This window comes from Cydia strobilella, chromosome 20 (genome assembly GCF_947568885.1).
Source record: "Cydia strobilella chromosome 20, ilCydStro3.1, whole genome shotgun sequence".
Lineage (NCBI taxonomy): Eukaryota > Metazoa > Arthropoda > Insecta > Lepidoptera > Tortricidae > Cydia > Cydia strobilella.
The window spans coordinates 11,929,425-11,950,369 of record NC_086060.1 but is presented as its reverse complement, the minus strand read 5'-3'; the positions used below and the strand labels follow the sequence as shown (position 1 = coordinate 11,950,369).

The following is a 20,945-nucleotide window of genomic DNA, read 5'->3' as shown; positions in this document are numbered from 1 at the left end:
GTCATTCTATTTTACAATCTTAATTAGCATTAAATATTTATTACAAATTTATTTACATACAAGATATATACATTGGTACTACGTAAACGAAATTAATAACTAGTTTAAATCTAAAATAGGCCCTTGAGGCATTGTACCAAAGATGCTGGCGGCATTTCCCCGCTGTATCGCAATGCTGATACGTTGTGCGAGAAAGCCGCCAGCTCTTCGGTCACCAGTTACGTCAACCAGACGCTTCGCGATTTCTGCAAACAACTTATGCGCGCTGGGACCCCATGGACCTAGAGTTTCAACTCCAAAAGAAGTATTTTATATGTCAACACATTATTATTATCTTATACATAGAACATTACTTACACATTTCACAGGAATAATTATATTAGGTACATTATTATTTTTGGTCAAATTATTTTTATATGAATTATTTACTGATTTATTCACCGACGAAATCTAAAGAACTTCGCTAACAGACTCCAACGAAACTTCCAGGCCAATTCGAACGTGAAAACAACAATGCCGTAAAATGGGGTGAGTAGGGTTCGCGGGGAGAGTTAGGTTACGAATGGTTCTCTCCCCATTCGTAACCCAATATGAAAGGGGGGAGAGATGGGATTTTAAGGCTCCTGCTACAAAAATAATGTATTCCAATTTAAAATGGAGCTATAGACTCATAATAAAAAAAAATCGATCCAACAATCTTCCAAAATCACCTTTGTATGAAAACCCATCTCACCCCAATTACGAGGGACTACGGGGTGAGGTGGGATTTCCTGTTTATCGTCAAAGTTATGAAATGGAACTACACTACACTACACTACTAAAATATAAACTAAAATACAAACGTCCGGAACACTTATAATATACACCATTCAGTTTGCATAATATGTAAAAATAAAATGTTATCGAGGTTTGAATGTCAGTTTTGTTCCTACTCACCCCATTTTACGGTACGTTGAAACTAGGTCCATGGGGTTCCAGCGCGCACAAGTTGTTTGCAGATATCGCGAAGCGTCTGGTCATGTTGACGTAACTTGTGACCGAAAAGCAGGCGGCTTTCTCCCACAACATATCAGCATTGCGATACAACGAGGAAATATGGTTTAAGAAGACTTATATTGACCGGGATATAGACCGTGATTACCTTTTGTATTATTTGTGAGCTCCCGATATCAATTGTGTTCACACTGTGAATGCGACCGTTGGTAACGTTGAAAGTGAACGCAGCCGACGCGCAAGAATGAGGGTAGACAGAGCGCTGTCTACACAACTTTGACACCCACCCGCTATCTTCAGTCACCCGTGAACATGATGCATGTAACTGCGTCGAAATATCGGGAGCTCACAAATAATACAAAAGGTAATCACGGTCTAATATCCCGGTCAATATAAGTCTAGTGTAACTAACCGTGAATCATTCAAAACTCTAATGGTTTAAGAACTTTATTCTCAAAAAGAATTTACAAAATTCGCTTACTTGAGAATACATTTTTTTTATAATAGTATATCTTAGGACTAACGTGCAGACAATGTAAAATGAATTATCATAAAATCATTACAAAACGTTAGTTTCGTTACAAAGTGGGTAGAATTATGTTACTAACCGGCTCGGATAGCTTCTCGTGTAAGTAGATATTCGTGTAAATGCCGCCAGCATACTTGGTACAATGCTTCAAGGGCATATTTTAGATAGTTACCTATCAAGATGTGTCCCGCCGAGTTTGTTGCCGGTCCCATATTGGGATACCCTCCTACAATGAGGGAATTAAATCTTCTCGGGTCCGTGGTGTAGGGTTGGAGCCGGCGTATTTTTTATCGCGTATCTTTACTTGAAAATAATTGTAGTGTATAACTAGCCTTATGAACCGATTTTGCATGTACAACCAGCCTTAAAGTTTATAGTCTATGATTGTTCATTATTTTAGTATGCGGGTATTTTTGCACTTTGTAATTTTTCCTCAGTCACCCGTTGACCACGAACGCTGTAAAGGGTTCGAAACGTAGGGATGTATTATAAATTCAATATACGCGATATAATCCGTTTTCATAGTTTTATTTCATGTAGTTGACTATCAATTTAGTTTAGTACCACTGTACAGTCGAGTTCATAAATATGTATACATTTTTTCATCTTATTGCAATGGATTTAAGGTGAAGGTGAAATGTACACATATTTATGAACTCGACTGTACATAGTTATCTTGTATGTAAATAAATAATTATTACATATATTTTGTTGAAGGATGTTAAAAAAAACATATCAGTTAGCTGACATTCGCGCACTGTTCATTTTGCTCTGACTTGTCCATACTTACTTGTATTAGTGCGAGCGAGACGTCCGCGCGAATGCCAGCTAACTATATGATTCCAATATTAATCCAATATCATTTTGATATCACGCCAGTTCGAATTGGCTTGTTCAAATTGGATGGTCACGCCGGCAATTTAAAACATTTTTGAAGTTCATAAACTTTTATTTTTTTAGTAGATAAGTTTTAAATAAATTTGTATTTTTGTATCCACAGACCTAGCATTCGGATTTTATAAATTGATTTCGTTATGATATCGCGCTGTCTATAGGGATAGAATAAGTTATGTTATTGAATATCTAGAGTCGGACCAAGATAACTCTGCATGTCATTTGCAATGTTAAAGTGTGGCCATGTCATCATTGATGTCAACTGTCTATGAAAATATGACGTAGGTATATAATAAGTTAATAACACTATTTCATTTGGTTCTATTGGAATCGATGACAAGTTAGAATAGATTGATTCTAGCCAGGTATTTTGCGAGTTGAATAAGTGAGGCATTTTCTATGAAAAGGGACCTTATTGTCGATGGCGCTTACGCCGCACAGCGTCGCGCGGCATTGTACTCATATCAAAGCATCATTAAAAATGGCGTAAGCGCCATCGACAATAAGGTCCCTTTTTATAGAAAATACCACAAGTAAGTTATACTTACCGTTTGAACAACCTTAATTATTGTTATTGTTATTATTAAAACATTAAGGCGGTTCCCTGAGCCAGAAAGCTAAAAATCTCCTTCTATGATCATGTTTTTCTAAGAGGCGTTGATATTCGTAGACGTGGTAAAAATATATGTAGTTCTTGACTATATTATCTTTAATAACATAGCTTCCGATACACGAATTATGACACTTCGGTCGATACAATTAATTTCCAAAGTAACCTCTAACTCGGACCTTTAATCTAACTTTACTCGGTTATTTATTATGTGATACTGAAACAAAAAAAGAAGAAAAACCAATCTTAACTTAAATAGTATTTTCATAGCTTTCGAATTTCGATATTGTATGGTAACGTTTTTAAAATAAATAAAAATCGACAAAATTCTATCAAAATTGACACTTGGCGCGCATGATCTTTCCCGCTCTTTCTTGCGAAATGTGACAGTGACAGCGGCAAACCGATGGAACGGTCTTAATATAATGTTTGATTTGAACTAAATTTTTTCATAAACCCCTTTATTTTATTTTATAGCCCATCAATAAAATGTTAAACTTGGTATGCGGCCTCATTAAGTACGTCCTAAAATTAGGTACTTTCGTTACAGCCGGATTCACATTAAATTTGTCTGATGTTATGTCGTGACATTCATAACCAGGTAGCAAAGTGACGTCAGAATTTATACGTCATAATGACGTAACGGACGTCATAATGCCGTATAAATGCTACCTGGGTATTTATATGGTCGTGACGCATCAGAACAGTATAGTTAACGCTATCTCTACTGAGGCTCACACACAATGGCCACGCGCTCAAGCACAAAGGCCACGCGCTCACATAAAAGAAATAATGGCTTTTGTTTAACAGAATGCCATTGTTAGTACAGGTAACTGAACGAGCTCTGTAGAGATAGCGTTAACTATACCTAATCGGTTTCATTCATTTAATATGGTTGCGTACACATTTCTGTGATGCACGCTGTATCAGAGGCTGAGATGCAGTGCGGTCGAAATGGTGGCGCTTTTACATAAAAAAAATATAAAAAGTATTTAAAATATAAGCTCCATATGAAGTGTTTCTATACATCTGCAGTATTTACCGCAACGTACCAAAATACTTTGTCTAAAGAATTTCAAGTTAAAATTAGTTTTTTGGCCGAAAATCCACGCTGCAGATATTTCACGGTATATTCAGGAATTCGTTGTTAAACACTGCACTGAAATTGTTGGAGTTTCGTGAAATATTTACTATATAAATATTTGCTAATTAATTCTATGAAATATTCTCACGTGTTGAGGATTAAATATTTTCCACTCTGTATTGTGAAGTAAAATTAAAAGTTAAGTTAAGTTAAATTTGATCAAAGAGATGTGACGTTTTCAATCAAAAGGTACTATATATTGTCGCTTACCATAAGGACGAAAATAATCTTTATACAAAAAACCTGTCAGAGCGCAAGGCAAGCGATAATGTAATGGTACCTTTTGCTTGAAAACGACGCATAATATGATATAAAGGGGCCCACTGACTATCAGTCCGCCGGACGATATCGGCCTGTCAGTTGTTCGGAACTGTCAAATTTTTGTTCTAATTGACAGGCCGATATCGTCCGGCGGACTGATAGTCAGTGGGCCCCTTTAAAGTCCTAATAGTTTTTTACGAACATTTTTGACGATCTGTCTGGTGGTTACCCTGACTTTGAAACCGATGGTACTTGGCTCGAACCCCGGTAATGGCATTTATTTGTGTGATAAGCTCAGATATGTATTTGCTCCCGAGTCATGGGTGTTTTCTATGTATTTAAGTATTTTTACATCATATAATATTTGGTATTTTCTATAAAAAGGGACCTTATTGTCGATGGCGCTTACGCCATAATTAACGATGCTCCGATATAAATACAATGCCGCGCGACGCTGTGCGGCGTAAGCGCCATCGACAATAAGGTCCCTTTTCATAGAAAATGCCCCATATATCGTTGTCCCAAAACAGCAGCCTTCTTGAGCTTACTTTTGGGCTTCGTCAGTTTGTGTAAGGATGTCTAATAATTACCTATTTAAAAAAAATCCTATGCACTGATATTTTTAAGTAAAGTATCAGAATGAAAGTTTCTAAAATCATACCATTTTTCGAAGAAAACAAGCTTTAAACAAAATAAATGGAAATTGTTTTTAATATTAAATATAATGTCCGTAAGTTCCGTAACCCAGATTTAAAACCTACAATATGCATCTTGAATAAAGTTCAAATTTTAAAAGAAGCCGACAGCAAAATAAGTTCATATTTTTAAAACCCACCATCACAACACCGGGAATAATGCAGTTTCGTAGCTTTTCTTCATTAGAATGTAAATTAATATTAATTTCCTGTTTAGCTTTTCATTCTAGTAAAAATTTTGGCTCCAGTTTAAAGTGACCTCCAGATCTAAACGTAACTACACTCAATAGCAAAAAAACGTGTCCCTTTGTCAGTATGTTTCTACATTTCTAGTACAAGTGATCCAGTTTTGTTTATTTTACGCGTCTACTTTATGGTTAGGTAAAAACTTTTTATTAATGGTACCTATCAGCCGATCCGGTGTCTTTTGAGGATCAAAATTAATGTTTGTAATGAGGTGGTGGCCCTGCCTGTGAAGTCGATGGTCCCGGGTTCGAGTCCCGGTAAGGGCATTTATTTATGTGATGACACAGATATTTGTTTCCGAGTCATGGTTGTTTTCTATGTATTTAAGTATTTGTATTATATATATCGTTGTCTGAGTACCAACAACACAAGCCTTCTTGAGCGTACCGTGGGTTCAATTTGTGTAAGAATGTCCTATAATATTTATTTATTTATTATTTAATAATCCCATTGTATTAAAAAATGAAAGTGAAAGTCTTATGTTCGTACTCTACGCACGAAACGGCTTCATAGGCAGGGTCACTCACTAGGCCAGACCGGTCGTCAAAATAATATCAAAACCGTAACAAGTTAATCAATCTGCATCGGGGTTCCATGCTGGTTTCTCAGCGCTACTGTAAAGGGGTTACGCCTAGATGGGAGGATGTGTAATGGAAAGACTGTATTATAGCACTGCTGTTATGGATATCTTCTTTTATTTTTCTTTCAAGATTCGCTAATTTACAACTCCGTATGACTAGCTGAGATGGCTGCCTCCCAAGGAATGGCGAACACGCGCCCTCGTTCCATTTGACAGGGCGATACGATTCTAAATTCAAAACGTGGCTGTTGCCAGTTACTAATAAAAAGGCTGTAAAGGTTACAAACTTTTACATATCTCGCCTCCTTGGGTGAAAGAGGAAATCTTCTTTCACAAAACTACGTTAACTACGCCCTGACCTACTCTATCCTAACTACAGATTGGCCCTGCCTTGGCCCATTGACCCATACAAACTTTCCTTTCTGCATCCCTCAAAACTACCTCATTCAGTTCCATAGCCCTCGGATACAGGGCATAAGTCTCCTCCGTAGATTTCTGTAGCTCCCTGCAATTTTCAACGAGCTCGTTCAAGTCGGGTTTGCCGTCGAGAAACTAAATGTCTTCCTTTGTCAGTATGCTGTAGATGATTGGGATATTGTTGGATTTCTTTGCCAATTTTAGTTGCTGATTTAAAGAGTCCCGTTCTGTTCGCTCCGTTTCATGACCATAACCGCCCGCTTGACCAGTACCAGTGTCGTCAGCATCAGTGGTTATGATTTCAGGCACAATAAATCGACGCTCGAAGAAACTGGACCGACGCCGGCGCGGCTCCGAATCCGCGGAATTCTCTGCGTTTAAATTTTCCACATTGTTTGATGTTAACGCATTCATATTGTAATTTTTTTCTTTTATTTCACCACTAAATAAAATGAATAATGGTTGATAAAACTTAACAGTGTTCGATATTCGCTGACGTCCGTATGACTAGCTGAGATGGCTGCCTCCCAAGGAATGGCGAACACGCGCCCTCCTGTTATTTTATTAATCGAAATACGACTTCAATTTAACAAATTCTTTTGACAAATCACGTATGTTTCTGGATATCTAACGATATGGCAGTCTGCCCCCAACTATAGTTAATCTCTGAATTAAAAAAAATTACGGACGCGTGTCATGCGTGAAAAACTACTATTAATGCACAAAAGCTGAGTCTACAGAAGTGACAGCTTTTGTTTCGAATGACACTTTTATACATTTGATGCAAACTCAGAATAGACTGGTGAAATTGGTGAAGTACCTATACAACATTTGAAATTAATACCTACTTAATATGGGTAAGACTCCTAAATTTGTAAAATTTTTGCTTGTTTCAGAAATATGTGAGCGAGTTGACAGTGGTCCGGGACTGCGTTCCTACTTGCAGTGAGAAAGGTAAATATTTTATTCATTATAAACTGAAACGCGACGCTGTGCGGCGTAAGCGCCATCGACAATAAGGTCCCTTTTCATAGATAAAGCCCTAAATCTTTTCCAACCTTGGCTAAATTCTCGTAAAACATAAAGAAGTCAGTTCACTTATTTGATTTCAATCAAATCCCGCTCCGCTTATACGCCAATCTATAAAACTATTGGCTCTCGAAATAAAATTTAGTCTGGAAAAATGCGAACTTGAAATTTTTACCGAAGGCAAAATTTTATTACCTAATGAATAAGGTAATTTTTTTTTTTATGTTTAATAAAAGGTTTTTTAACTGATAAAAAATGGTTCAAATTTAACTTTTCAAGTTAACAAGGGACTTCGCTACCATCTTTATAAGATATATTACTTCTAGCAAAATATGATGCGCCTAGAAAAAAAACTATTTTGAGTTTATAAAACTACTTAGCGCCACTTGCAAAATCCCACTAACCCGGGGTTAACCGGTTAACGGTTTAACCGCTTAACCCCGGGTTAGTGGGATTTTGCAAGTGGCGCTTAGTGACATTGACATCTCTACCGAAACGAATACCTTTATACTATGCAGTTAGGTATTCGGCGATCAGGATATAAAATCAAATCAGAATAAAAATAGTAGAATAAGAATAATTCATTTATTCATGGCAAACTATATTTCATACAAACGTATTACAAAAAAACCGGCCAAGTGCGAGTCGGACTCGCCCACCGAGGGTTCCGTACTTCTTAGCTATCACGGTTCATGAGATACAGCCTGGTGACAGACGGACAGTGGAGTCTTAGTAATAGGGTCCCGTTTTTAACCTTTAGGTACAAACGGAACCCTAAAAAAAAGTATATTTAATAAATAAAGTATGGTAAATCAAATATTCTAATGCCAGTAGTAAGCATACATTTGCAATCAACAAAGAGAATACCCAATCCAAAACGGCGCTGTTAAAATGCCGCTGTGGAAATGCCAATTGAAATGCATTGGATTATTTGCATAATATGGCCTAATTTTGGACAAAGCTTATTGTGTGATTCTACATATTTGTGAAGTATAGATTAGCCCATTGCATAAATTTCAATGTTATTAACATTTAGGAGGCATGTTGTTCCGAATTTTGATTTATAGTAGGGTAGACTGGGGACAATTGAAACAATTTATGTTTGATTGCCTGTAACTATTTAATTTTTACAGTTAGAAAGGTGCGCCTACCTTATTTATTTCGTTCTTGAATAAAGTTTGTTTGATTGCCCTGACGGCCATGCTGGTTATGTAATGATCGGGAGTAAAAGAGAATGCGGGGGAGTGGTTCAATTGACCCCATAGGCGTGTTAATTGAAACACTATGTGAGGACGTTTGAAACGCCATAATATTTTCGGCGAAATGAATGATTTTTTTTATTATTTCTAATCTATTTTTATAACGCAGTGATGCATACCACTAGATCATAGTTGATTATGTTTGAGAAGTTTAGTAACTTCGCAAACATATTAATAAAAAAATTACATAGTATTGTCTTCGGTTACCGCGATAGTTACTCATGAAGTAAAACTATGAAAAAAATTACAATTTATCAGCATCTGAAAATCTGAAAATCTGTAAAGCCTGTTTCGCCAAGCCACTATTGACTTTATACCGCGAAATTTTTGAACGGCTCCTCAACACTACCGCGTTGCTCGCGCGCTCGAGCGCTATCGGTCTAGGATTTAAGAATAACCTACCGCATGGCATAGACTCAGTACTGCGTTACATGCATAGGTGTTGTAGTTTTCAAGAAATTTCGCTTGTTTCAATCATAACGTGTTTCAATTGTCCCCGTTCTACCCTAATCCTACGTGTGATGGATTTCATCCTAATATCTGTATTGTGTTGAAAGGATTGTGGTTGTATTTGTGGAGTGATTAGGCAGAATATTTTAGCTGTTGAATATGGCTGCTAACTTTGGACATGATTTTCAAAAGAGATTCTTAAATAGGAACTACTTATCGAAACTAATATTTTTTTTTTGTAAAGAATACGCAGGTAGGTTAGTCCAACTTAATTTTATCCGTGAGGCCGCACAAAATCCCACTAGCTTACCCTTATTATTTTTCCAATGAAAATAATACAATTATCATTCTATATGAATCTCAACGCGAGTCATCTTCGTCGCGTTGTCCCGGCATTTGGCCACGGCTCATGGGAGCTTGGGGTCCGCTTGGCAACTAATCCCAAGAATTGGCGTAGGCACTAGTTTTTTACGAAAGCGACTGCCATCTGACCTTCCAACCCAGAGGGGAAACTAGGCCTTGTTGGGATTAGTCCGGTTTCCTCACGATGTTTTCCTTCACCGAAAAGCGACTGGTAAATATCAAATGATATGATATGGTGAATCTCAACGCGAGTAAACTTTTGAAACCAAATAGGTCACCAGAAAACGTCAAGTTCAGCACTTTAAAATGACATACTCAAATCAATTAAAATTTCTGCATAAAATAAATATATTAGAGAATAAAATCTCTCCATAACTATAGTTTGGCTTAAAGGGGTAAAGAAGGCCTGTGAAATCTTGCCGATTTTTGACAGTCTTTCTTTTCAGTGCTTCTTTCAAAGTCGTCTTAGTTTTATAAAGTACTAGCTTTTGCCCGCGACTTCGTCCGCGTGGAATTAGTAATTTGGGTACCTTAATTCTTAAACAAATCTGCTTTTTAATCCATCCTTTTTTCACCCCCAAATTGGTCCACACCATACATTTCCACCCCATTTTTAAGGGATGATTTTCGGGGATAAAAGTTATTCTATATCCTTTCCCAAAGCTCACTATCCCCATACCAAGTTTCATCTAAATCGGTTCAGCGGTTATTGATTCTCCATACAAATTTCCACCCCTCTTTTCACCCCCTTGAGGGGTGAGTTCTGGGATAAAAAGTATCCTATGTCCTTCCCCGGGACTCAAACTATCTGTATACCAAATTTCAACTAATTTTGTTCAGCGGTTTAAGCGTGAAGAGGTAACACACAGACAGACAGACAGACAGACTTTCGCATTTATAATATTAGTATGGATTTTTGCAAAAAAAGAGTGATGCGAGAGGAAAGGAAGTGAAAAACCTCACTGTTAACAAATTTGTAAACGGGTGCATTCATTGGAACAAAAGGTTCCCGTAAAATGTCAAGTGCACCGTTTTCGAACAGCATCCGTCCATTCAAGGTCCTGCATAAAATATAAGGAGCTAAGAGGTCCATTAGTCTAAGCCCGTATTCGTGTTGCTTTTAGACGAAAATACGAGCTGTATATTGTGACCTGCAATGAATAATTAGTTCTTTAGATCTATTCGGCAATTTAGTTCGCTGTCGTAATTTGTTGCTATGAAATGGAGTGTCAGGACTATTTAGTGCCTTATTGCTTTTTAAATTTCTGATGAGAGGATTCTTTTATGTGTATGTAAAGCCTGAACAGTAATATATGATCATTGTCAAGAGGGCGCTGTTATTCTCGTGTATAGGGTGACAGTTCAGTATAGTATGAAAAAAAATGTTCTAGTGAAATTCCGCAACATGGCGCGTGATCATATATTCCTGGTCAGGCTTTAGTTGTAGTTAGTTCAGTGTGTACCATGCTTTAATGACCAGTATTGATTACATGCATTTAGGACCAAATTAAAGTATTAAAACAATTCCCAGCTTACTGGAAATTAATTCCTCAAAACGCTATTTTTGGACCTAATTTGATTGGCTTATTAGTTGTCAGAGTTAGATGAATAAAATTTAGGTACGTGAATAATTGGTTATTTTTAATCAATATCAAAAACTATTCTGAAAATACGATATGATACAAAATGCCAGAAGATTGGAGAATTTGACGAATGAAGAGGAACGAACCGTTCAAGAATCACGCTAGTTTTGCTAAGTTGGTATATTTTTGAACGAAAATAAAAATTCAGCCTATACGTCCCCCTGCTGGGCAGACCTCCCAAGCGCGAGAGGGCAGGCTGGAGTTCCCACGCTGGCCCAATGCGGGTTGGGGACAAGGACAACACATACACCTTTGAATTTCTTCACAGATGTATGCAGGTTTCCTCACGATGTTTTCCTTCGGCGACTTTCGCGACTTAAAAATTTGTGGTAAATATCAAACTAAATGAGTGTTTGAACAAAGATTTATTTATTTAAGAAACAAACAGTATTTTATAGTTATACATAACATTGGAAATTTTCTTAAAGCTAGACTTACAGTTTCCTTCCCAGGTAGCAAAATGACGTCAGCGACGTCTTAATGACGGCATTATTACGTCATAATGACGTCGCTGACGTCATAATGACGTATAAATGCTACTGGGGTTAACAGAGTAAAACAGAGCTATTTGTGCAAACAAGAACAAAAACAATAATAACAATAATGAAAATAAAATACAAGAGTATAAGAGTGTTAATTAATTCGTATATATGCGATTTTCAACCAAAAGGGTACTTATTGTTCGGTTGTTAATAAGGCGCTGTTTCCTTATATAGCTTCAATTTGAAATCAACCTTATCGCCAAGCGACAATGTGGTACCTTTTGGTTGAAAACGTCACATATAAACTGAATACTAAAAGGTTTTGTTATTCTTATTACTTCATTCATTCATTCATTTAAGAGCTGCGGGCTCTTGTCGGTGCAGCGTGATGAAGTCTCCACCTTGGTCCATCCGAAGCCAGCCCTTTAGTGTTCTGGTACGACACAGCCCCTGCATGCTCCTTTTCTTATTACTTATTAACGTTCAATACTGAGATTTTTTCTTAATAGCGCCAAACTAATGATTTGGGTGGGTTGGGTGATTTATAAAATAAAATAAAAACAAATCTAGCTCCGTCTGTCGTATAGAGCTAGCGACACATCAATGTACCTAGACTGTGGCGGGATAAAGTGAGATTTAAATAGTTTGTCGCTTCATGGAGATTGGCTTCTGGTTGGCTTTGCCTCCGAGCGACAGCCGGCACACACTGCTGTAAAGAGTTTTATTATTATCGTTAGTTTATTTTATTTTTCCAACATTTTGTTAAACGCTGTTTAACAAATGTTGCCACAATTTTTCACCACACCACTAAATGTCAAATTTTACAAATGAAATCCAAACGAACGAATGTTATTAAATAATTGTTCAAAATCATCACTCTTTTAGTTTAGACTTTTAGACATTTCTACTTGCTAACAACTAAATATTTCACATTAGTTTTTGAAGAATTTTAAGCATTTTCGAGCTGGTGCTATGAAAAAAGTTTACTGACTTTGTCGCTTAGGGTCTTCAGTTTTATTGCTTTAATTCATTGTTCTCTATTGCTGTAAGAAAATTTAATTTTTGACAGACATTAGTTTTCTCACTAACATTATTTGTCTAACCTAACCTAACCGTATGTCCCGAGCCAGCATTTGCGGAATCGGTCCGGATTTGGGGTTCCATTTCTATCAGCTTAAGCTATTGTGACGTCACTCGCAGACGACCAATGGGCGCCAAGTGACCTGCGTATTAAGGTTTATTGAGCTATGACCTAGGACGTTCAGCCTTCTGAGTTTATTACCGACAGATCAAACTATAAGAGTCCAAGTGTACGACTGGAGGTAGATTCAATTTTAACAATCTGTTATGTTTTTGAACTGGTTTTGATACGACCTTAACTATCGTCTTGGTAGATTAGCAATGAGCAACTTTCAGATCATGAAAAGTGGAAAATATTTGGTCCAACGCTGTTGTTTTTAAAACAGAACAAATAATAAACAAATGATAAATGGGGAAACGCATATTCACAAATAATTTTCTAGCTGATAGTTAGTCCAAATTTCTGTAATAAGAGCTGTCACCATAACAGTCAGAGGCACGAGACGACATATCAAAGCGTTCTAAGTGAAGATGGAGCAGGAATTCTGTACTGAAAATTATTCTGATGATCGCTCAAGATATACATATTATATTATATTTTTTATAACTTTTACTGTTTCCTCCATAAATTGCTCTCTCTAATAAGTAATCCGAGTTATATTGAATAAAATTTAGGTAAAATCAGTTTAGCTAGCTAGACGTCTCCGGTGCTAGTCCGGTGGTACTCTAAAATGGGCTTTTTTCACGAGTAACATTATTTCTAAATTTGGTACCTACTAAAATCCTAAATTTTATTCATACTGTTGAAGTAATTTAATCAGTATCACCTTAAAGTACAAAGGAAATGAACATCTTAATAATATTTTTTTCGTATCGTGGAAGATATTTCAGTTTAAACGAGTTTACCGATAACCATATCTTGAAAGACATTTCGTCTTTATCTGCATCTTTTTAGGGTTCCGTTACGTAGCCAAATGGCAAAAAACGGAACCCTTATAGATTCGTCATGTCTGTCTGTCTGTTTGTCCGTCCGTATGTCACAGCCACTTTTTTCCGAAACTATAAGAGCTATACTGTTGAAACTTGGTAAGTAGGTGTATTCTGTGAACCGCATTAAGATTTTCACACAAAATTAGAAAAAAAAAATTCATCAAACCCATACGTGTGGGGTATCTATGGATAGGTCTTCAAAAATGATATTGAGGTTTCTAATATAATTTTTTTTCTAAACTGAATAGTTTGCGCGAGAGACACTTCCAAAGTGGTAAAATGTGTGCCCCCCCCCCCCCCTGTAACTTCTAAAATAAGAGAATGATAAAACTAAAAAAATATATGATTATTACCATGCATACTTCCACCGAAAATTGGTTTGAACGAGATCTAGTAAGTAGTTTTTTTTTAATACGTCATAAATCATAAACCTCAATTTACCTTTCACTTACGTTTCACATAAAAAATACATTGTTTAAATTGTGTAATGTACGGAACCCTCGGTGCGCGAGTCCGACTCGCACTTGGCCGGTTTTTATTCATGTTAAGTTTTAGTAAAGCACGGTGGTGCGATTTTCAAAACGTAAGTAATTTTGGGATGGCGGGATTACCTGGAGGTATATATAGGTATCTCGATCGAGACGGATTGACACCATGTAGGTTATTAATATAATAATATACACGGTGGAAAGAGTTTATGGGCCCTGGAGGGAAAGTGCCTTATAATCTTAAGTTAGCTCATTTTCACCTCGGAAGCCCCAATTTATTCATTAATAACCCTATCGTCATTAATATTAATACCAACACCACAACACATATTTACCACTTTTACTGGTATAGAAAACCCATTAGCAATATGGTTTAACGGAAATTACCGATAGAAAGCGCCTATCACAGGTTCGTAAATAACGTCAGTTAGTTAAATGCATGAAAGTCATGAAAGCAATTAATTTATATTGTATTTAAATACGGAGAGAATGTGGAAAAGGTAACAATTACACTGTTTTAAAAAAAATGCATTAAAAAAACTGTTTTTACTAATTATCGCGTAAAACTCCACGACTAGAAACTTACTCACGAGCTTAGAGTAACCAAAGATAGATATAACTCCGTAATAGATGGATACAGTCTAAGGAAAAAACGTGCCTCGAAAATCAAGAAAATTTGATTCTCGTTCAGAGGCCGCTACTAGTTTTGGCCTACTGTCGTATAGATGGCGTTGACGGTTTTGTTTGTTATTTAACAATTTTAACGCATATCAGTGAAAGAACATGGGTCAAAATCATCAAAATAATTAATGCAAATAAAAAAAATCATTTATCTATATTTAAATACATTTTATCGTATTTTTACAAATCTTCAATTTTAGTTTTAAAGTGTGTCGACAGATGGCAGTGAATTTACTGGGGTTACAAAATTTACTATGACAGTACCGCTCTAGTATAAGTTACTCCATCTGTCGACACACTTTAAAACTAAAATTGAAGATTTGTAAAAATACGATAAAATGTATTTAAATATGGATAAATGATTTTTTTATTTGCATTAATTATTTTGATGATTTTGACCCATGTTCTTTCACTGATATGCGTTAAAATTGTTAAATAACAAACGAAACCGTCAACGCCATCTATACGACTGTAAGCCAAAACTAGTAGCGCCCTCTGAACGAGAATCAAATATTTTTGATTTTTGAGGCACGTTTTTTCCTTAGACTGTATCCATCTAATACGGAGTTATATCTATCTTTGCTCACGAGAGACAGATAGGACTGAGACGACGATACATACTGACGCTGAACAGATCAATCAACAATTCAACAGACATTAAATAATTTCACGGTTTAGACTCACTTGTTTTAGTCACTCGCGCGACATGTTTCGGAGAGCTTAGGTCTCCTTTCTCGAGCACTAATAGTGCGAGCAGCGTTCACGACGACCGTGTATTGCGTGTATTGTGTGCTGTGTGTTAGTATGTCTCACAACAGTTTAAATTCGAATTCAGCATCATCATTATCATATAAGCTAAATAAGGTCCACTGCAGGACATAGACCTGCCCCATGAAGGCCATGAATCTCCACAAGGTCGTACAAGACTGCTCCTATTAAGCGCTTCCTTAATATCTATACATAATTATAATAAAGCGGAAGAGGGTCGAAAGTCTGTACATGGAAGATATTCGAAAAAAAATTGGCTGGGGATACTTAGAATCGATAACAGAACACGTTCCAACAGTTTTTAAAATTTTTGTCTGTTTGTCTGTTTATTTGACCGCGCATCAATTGAAAACGGCTGAACGGATTTTGATGCAAACTTTACTAATCTGTCGAAAAAATCCACGGCCAGGTTATAGGCCATAAAAATTTGAGAAACTTCACCCCTAAGAGGGTTAAAAAGGGGATGAAAGTTTGTATGGGGTTCAAGATTTATTTTAATTATAAATTAATTAATTTTCACTACGTCATTGGTGTACTGTAAAGAGAGACGACCTAACGGGGAGGGCTTCGTCGATAATTAAACACACATAATTAATTAAAGTGCTTATTTCAAAAGCATTCGACCTCGTATCTTACGACGTGCTGTGGCATAAGTTACAATCTGATACGGATTTGCCGTATGAAGTTACCTCGTTGCTTAAATATTGGTACGGTAACCAAGAAAATTGTGTGAAGTGGGCTGGAGCGTATTCGATGACATATAGGTTGGAGTGCGGGGTGAGGCAAGGGGGGTTAAGTTCACCCCGCCTCTTCAACCTATATATGAATCGACTGCTGGAGGAGCTCAGCAGTGCCAGTGTGGGATGTTCCATAGACGGAGTGCGCGTTAATAACATCAGCTACGCGGATGACATGGTGCTGCTGAGCCCCTCAGTGAGTGGTTTAATTAGTTTATTGCGCAAATGTGAGTCGTATGCAGAGGCCCATGGGCTCAAATACAATGCAGACAAAAGCGAGTTTATGCTGTTTAAAGCTGGTAATAAGACCTACAGCGTGCCCCCTGTGACTCTTTGCGGAACTCCTTTGGCACAAGTTAAGCATTTTAAGTATTTGGGCCACTGGGTCACTGAAGACATGTGTGACAATATGGATATCGAGAGGGAACGCAGAGCGCTGGCGGTGCGCTGCAATATGCTGGCTCGTAGGTTTGCACGATGTACTGAAGATGTGAAGGCTACGCTTTTTAAAGCATATTGCCAGTCCTTCTACACATGCAGCCTATGGATCAGTTATACGCAGCGGGCATACAGCGCTCTGCAGGTACAGTACAACAACGCGTACAGGGTGGTATTCGGGCTGCCGCGACACTGTAGCGCATCGGGTATGTTCACGGAGGGACGGATCGATGGTTTCCACGCGATCATCAGGAAGCGGTGTAGCTCGCTGTTGAGGCGATGGCGCGCCAGCTCGAATGCCATCCTCTGCACGTTGGCCGACCGGTGGGACTCACCGTGGCTGAAGCACTGGGTGCAGCTACATGCCCCATTATGTAAAATTTTGTTTTAATATTATGTTTGTACTAACCCTAGATTTAAGTATTAGTATGTATGTTACTAACACATTATGGACTTATTTGTTCGAAATAAATTATTGATTGATTGATTGATTGATTATTCTTTCATTATTATTTTTTCACTATTTATCAGCTACAATCACTGAGTTATTATTACTTAAAATTGAAATTCATGGCGCTCACGCGTTTAGGTCGAGATTCACGCACCGCTGCTATGGTTTGATGCCAAAATGGCAGCAACTCATGGCGCAAAATACTGGTTCTCTGTGCCGGTTCTATAAGTTAGTAATTATATAATAGTTCAATGGCTACAATACAGATATCTGATCCTGATGGCTGTCTCGTCGGGAATGCCAGACTGCACATCCTTTCCATCTGATAGTGACTGCCAGTTCCAAATTGAAATAAATCTACTGCCAGTCACCGCCCATCGACAAAGAAGGCTGTAAAAGTGGCAAACCTTTTAGTTGGCGTATTTAAATTACCCGCTCGACCTTACTTCAAGTCTTGGTTTAAAGTGAAAAAGATGTACCAAAACTCGGCTTTCTTAAAATTAAATCGAAATTGTTTCTTAGACAACGGCTGTCTATTGAATTGAATTTCACGTTATTATCGTTTGCTATTATTATGAATTATCAAATAATCTAAGAAACTAAGTAACTTATATTTCTTGCTAAGAAGCAAGTAATACTGTATAAACTACTTTCACAAAATTATTTTCTCTGGCGGAAACTGTCGACAGCTGGTGTCATGTCTGAAAATTCGTACTTATATTATTTGACGGGTAAAATTCGTTGTAAAAGTTATGCGACATTAGGTTTTATTATTATATACCGTAAAGGTTATAGCCCAGTTGAAAGTTTAGCGTATTTGTGATTTTTTAGGACATCTCCCGCTGCTGCAATGCTGCAGTAACAATGCCCTGTCGCAATCGGAATATGATCTTTACCTGTACTTTATTAAAACCGAAAACATAACAAAATTAGAATAAATACCTAAAATTAAACCTACACTACAAAACTAACTTATACTTAATATTGTCTTCGGTTACCGCGATAGTTACTCATGAAATAAAACTATGAACGCTGCAAAGGGTTCGAAACGTCGGGATGTATTATAAATTTAATATACGCGATATAATCCGTTTTCAGTCTTATTTCATAACTTATACTTGTTCCAGAATGGTGGGGCGCCCGCACGTTCTGCTGCGATACCGACGAGTGTAACTCGGCGCCCGCGCACTCATCTCTGCTAGCCTCCGTGTGCGCAGGAGTGGCCGTGCTGTACGCTGCGCGCTGACCGAACAGCTAAGCCTTTCTGATGCCACGGGTCAGGCTCAAGCCTTGCAGTACTCAGATTTTAAAAGGAAGAAAACACTTATAAACACTAACAATATACTTGGTACTAATATTTACTCGTAGTTACGTGTCAACCTGTGGACCATAGTTGCAGTACTGGGCCAAAGTTCGGTTTTACGTTAGGGGAGACTGGGGTGAGTTGTGACAGAGGAGAGTTGTGACATCGTCGATTTTTGGAATCTATTAAATAATAACAAGCTCGTAATAGCGCGCGTTTGTTAGTTCAAGTTACTAGCTAACAAACGCGCATTGTTGCGAGCTCAATAACAGTTGAAAGGTTCCAAAAATGGACAATGTCACAACTCTCCTGTGTCACAAGTCACCTCGGTCTCCCCTACTTGGCGAATTCTTGCACACATTGATGCAAGCGACCCAGTCCTGTCAGCCGTGTTATCAAGCATCTCTGCGGGCACTGATAAGTGCGGGTTGTTTTAAGAATACCTATGAAAAATATAAAAGTTTAAAATCTGAATACTAGCAGTATTCTTGTTCCACTCTAGTTTAGTCTTTGTTTGACTCCGTACTGCGTCATGGACAAAAAATTGGGTCTAGAGTGGGTTCGTTTCATAACCACACTTGTATTTTAAGGCCCCTCATTATGTATCAGTTGCATAAACTACTATTATGAAAACAATATAATTTCCTTATAAAAGCAATTAGAGCAAAATAGGCAAGTTCAAAAGGAACATTTTTATTTAAATTACAATTTGAAATAAGTTGGAATCTTTTAAATAAAATGAAAGCGGAAATAAGTTTCCACGAATAAATTGAATGTTTTTAAGAAAAAAATCAAGGCATATTGAAGCTAAAAACTCTAGAAGAGTATAAATAAATAATAAAAGGATGTTTACAAAATATAAAAAAAGTTAAGCAATTATTTATCAAAACCATATCTAAACAAATAAATAAATAGTTTGAAAAAATACTGAAAATCATTATAAGTTGGAAGATTCCGATCTTTAGCTATATATTGCTGATGATATAATGAGAAAGGAATATAAAAAAATGTTGTACTTTGGTTGACAATTTAGTAAAACCATATTAACATCGATAAGTAATACTGGAACCAAAAGGACAAAATATAACTAAGGCATTGCAAATACGCTGCAAAATATGATTATTCGTTTGACGGAAAAGTAAATTTTTAATATTGTAGCAACACATTATTGACACTTTATTACATTATGAAACTATTCTAACGAAAATTGTTATTTGTAAATAGTCGCAAACGCTTTTAAATAGTTATTATCACAAAATGTTGATTGATATTAATAACATGTTTTATTATAAACTAAGAAATATCATTATTGTCTCTTGAAATCTCACGCAGTTGAATTGTGTGATTTGTGTGCAAAAATAAAAATTGACTAAAAAAAGACGCATATCACGAGAAATTTCGTAATATTGACCCGCCTGTTCCTACGCGCCTGTTGCACACGCGTAATTGGGACAAAAATATTTTCGTTGTCGTTTTTTGTCCCCAAAAAAGTGACGGAGTGGAGCTTTTCGTATGGGGTGAAATTTAGTTTGTAATTTTTTTTCAAGAGAATTATAATCTACAGCTAGAAAGACATACAATAGCACTCAATTTTTTTTTCATAAAATATAACTGCTAGCGTGACAGAGTGGTCAGAAACAAGACAACGAAAAAAATTTTGACCCAACTATTATATGTACCTGCCATGATGCCGGCGGTTCATCTGCGAGCAGGACAGCTATATGCGTGTACGATAGAGATAGGAACAGGCTATCGTACGAAATTCTACGTATTAAGCGTCCTTCCTGTAGGTACGGATAGATATATGGCATCAAGTCTTATTAAATGCATATTTTAGATGTCATTAAAGATAATGAAACGTATACAATAGTTGTACCTAACGTTAAGTACCTGTAATACAAACATTAAATTCAGGATATATAAGATGACAGCCTTTAATGAAAGTTTTTGAGTAAATCCTGCATTTCTATGTTCTAGAACATTGGTATTTTAATATTTTTTAAATTACAACCTAAAATAAACCTGCAAAAATATTATACACGTCGAAGCGTGGAAAAAAAGAGAAGCCTTGGATACCTACATCTGTTACCAAGAGCTTGTCATAAAAATACTTTATCATCATCATCATCGTATGGATGAAACTAAACAAGAACCTCTTTGTGCTCTCATGTACGCTAGTATTTAGACGAAGCGCTTTATTCCTAGAAATAAAATTATTACTAAGCAATAACTTTTCTTAAAAAATAACAAATTTACCAAATACATCTACGTAGTAAATAAATTTACGTAACAATTATCAGTAGTAAGCCTACTGTCAATATTTTATCGAATAAACTATCCAGTGCCTAGACTCAATGCAAATCCCGGGTTCAAATCTAACAAACTACTCATACCTTAAGTGCAAAATATCTCAG

The 20,945-nt window shown here is 36.7% G+C and overlaps 1 protein-coding gene across 1 annotated transcript in view; it reads left to right on the top strand.

Moving 5' to 3' along the window:
• LOC134750690 (uncharacterized) overlaps window positions 1–18,534 on the top strand; it is a 108,882-nt gene extending 90,348 nt beyond the window's left edge. The window contains exons 3-4 of the mRNA XM_063685926.1: window positions 7,266–7,323; window positions 18,356–18,534. Of these exons, the coding sequence (XP_063541996.1) occupies window positions 7,266–7,323; window positions 18,356–18,474 (177 nt within the window). The 3' untranslated portion in view covers window positions 18,475–18,534. The remainder of the gene's footprint in view (window positions 1–7,265; window positions 7,324–18,355) is intronic.
• Window positions 18,535–20,945: the final 2,411 nt, after the last annotated feature.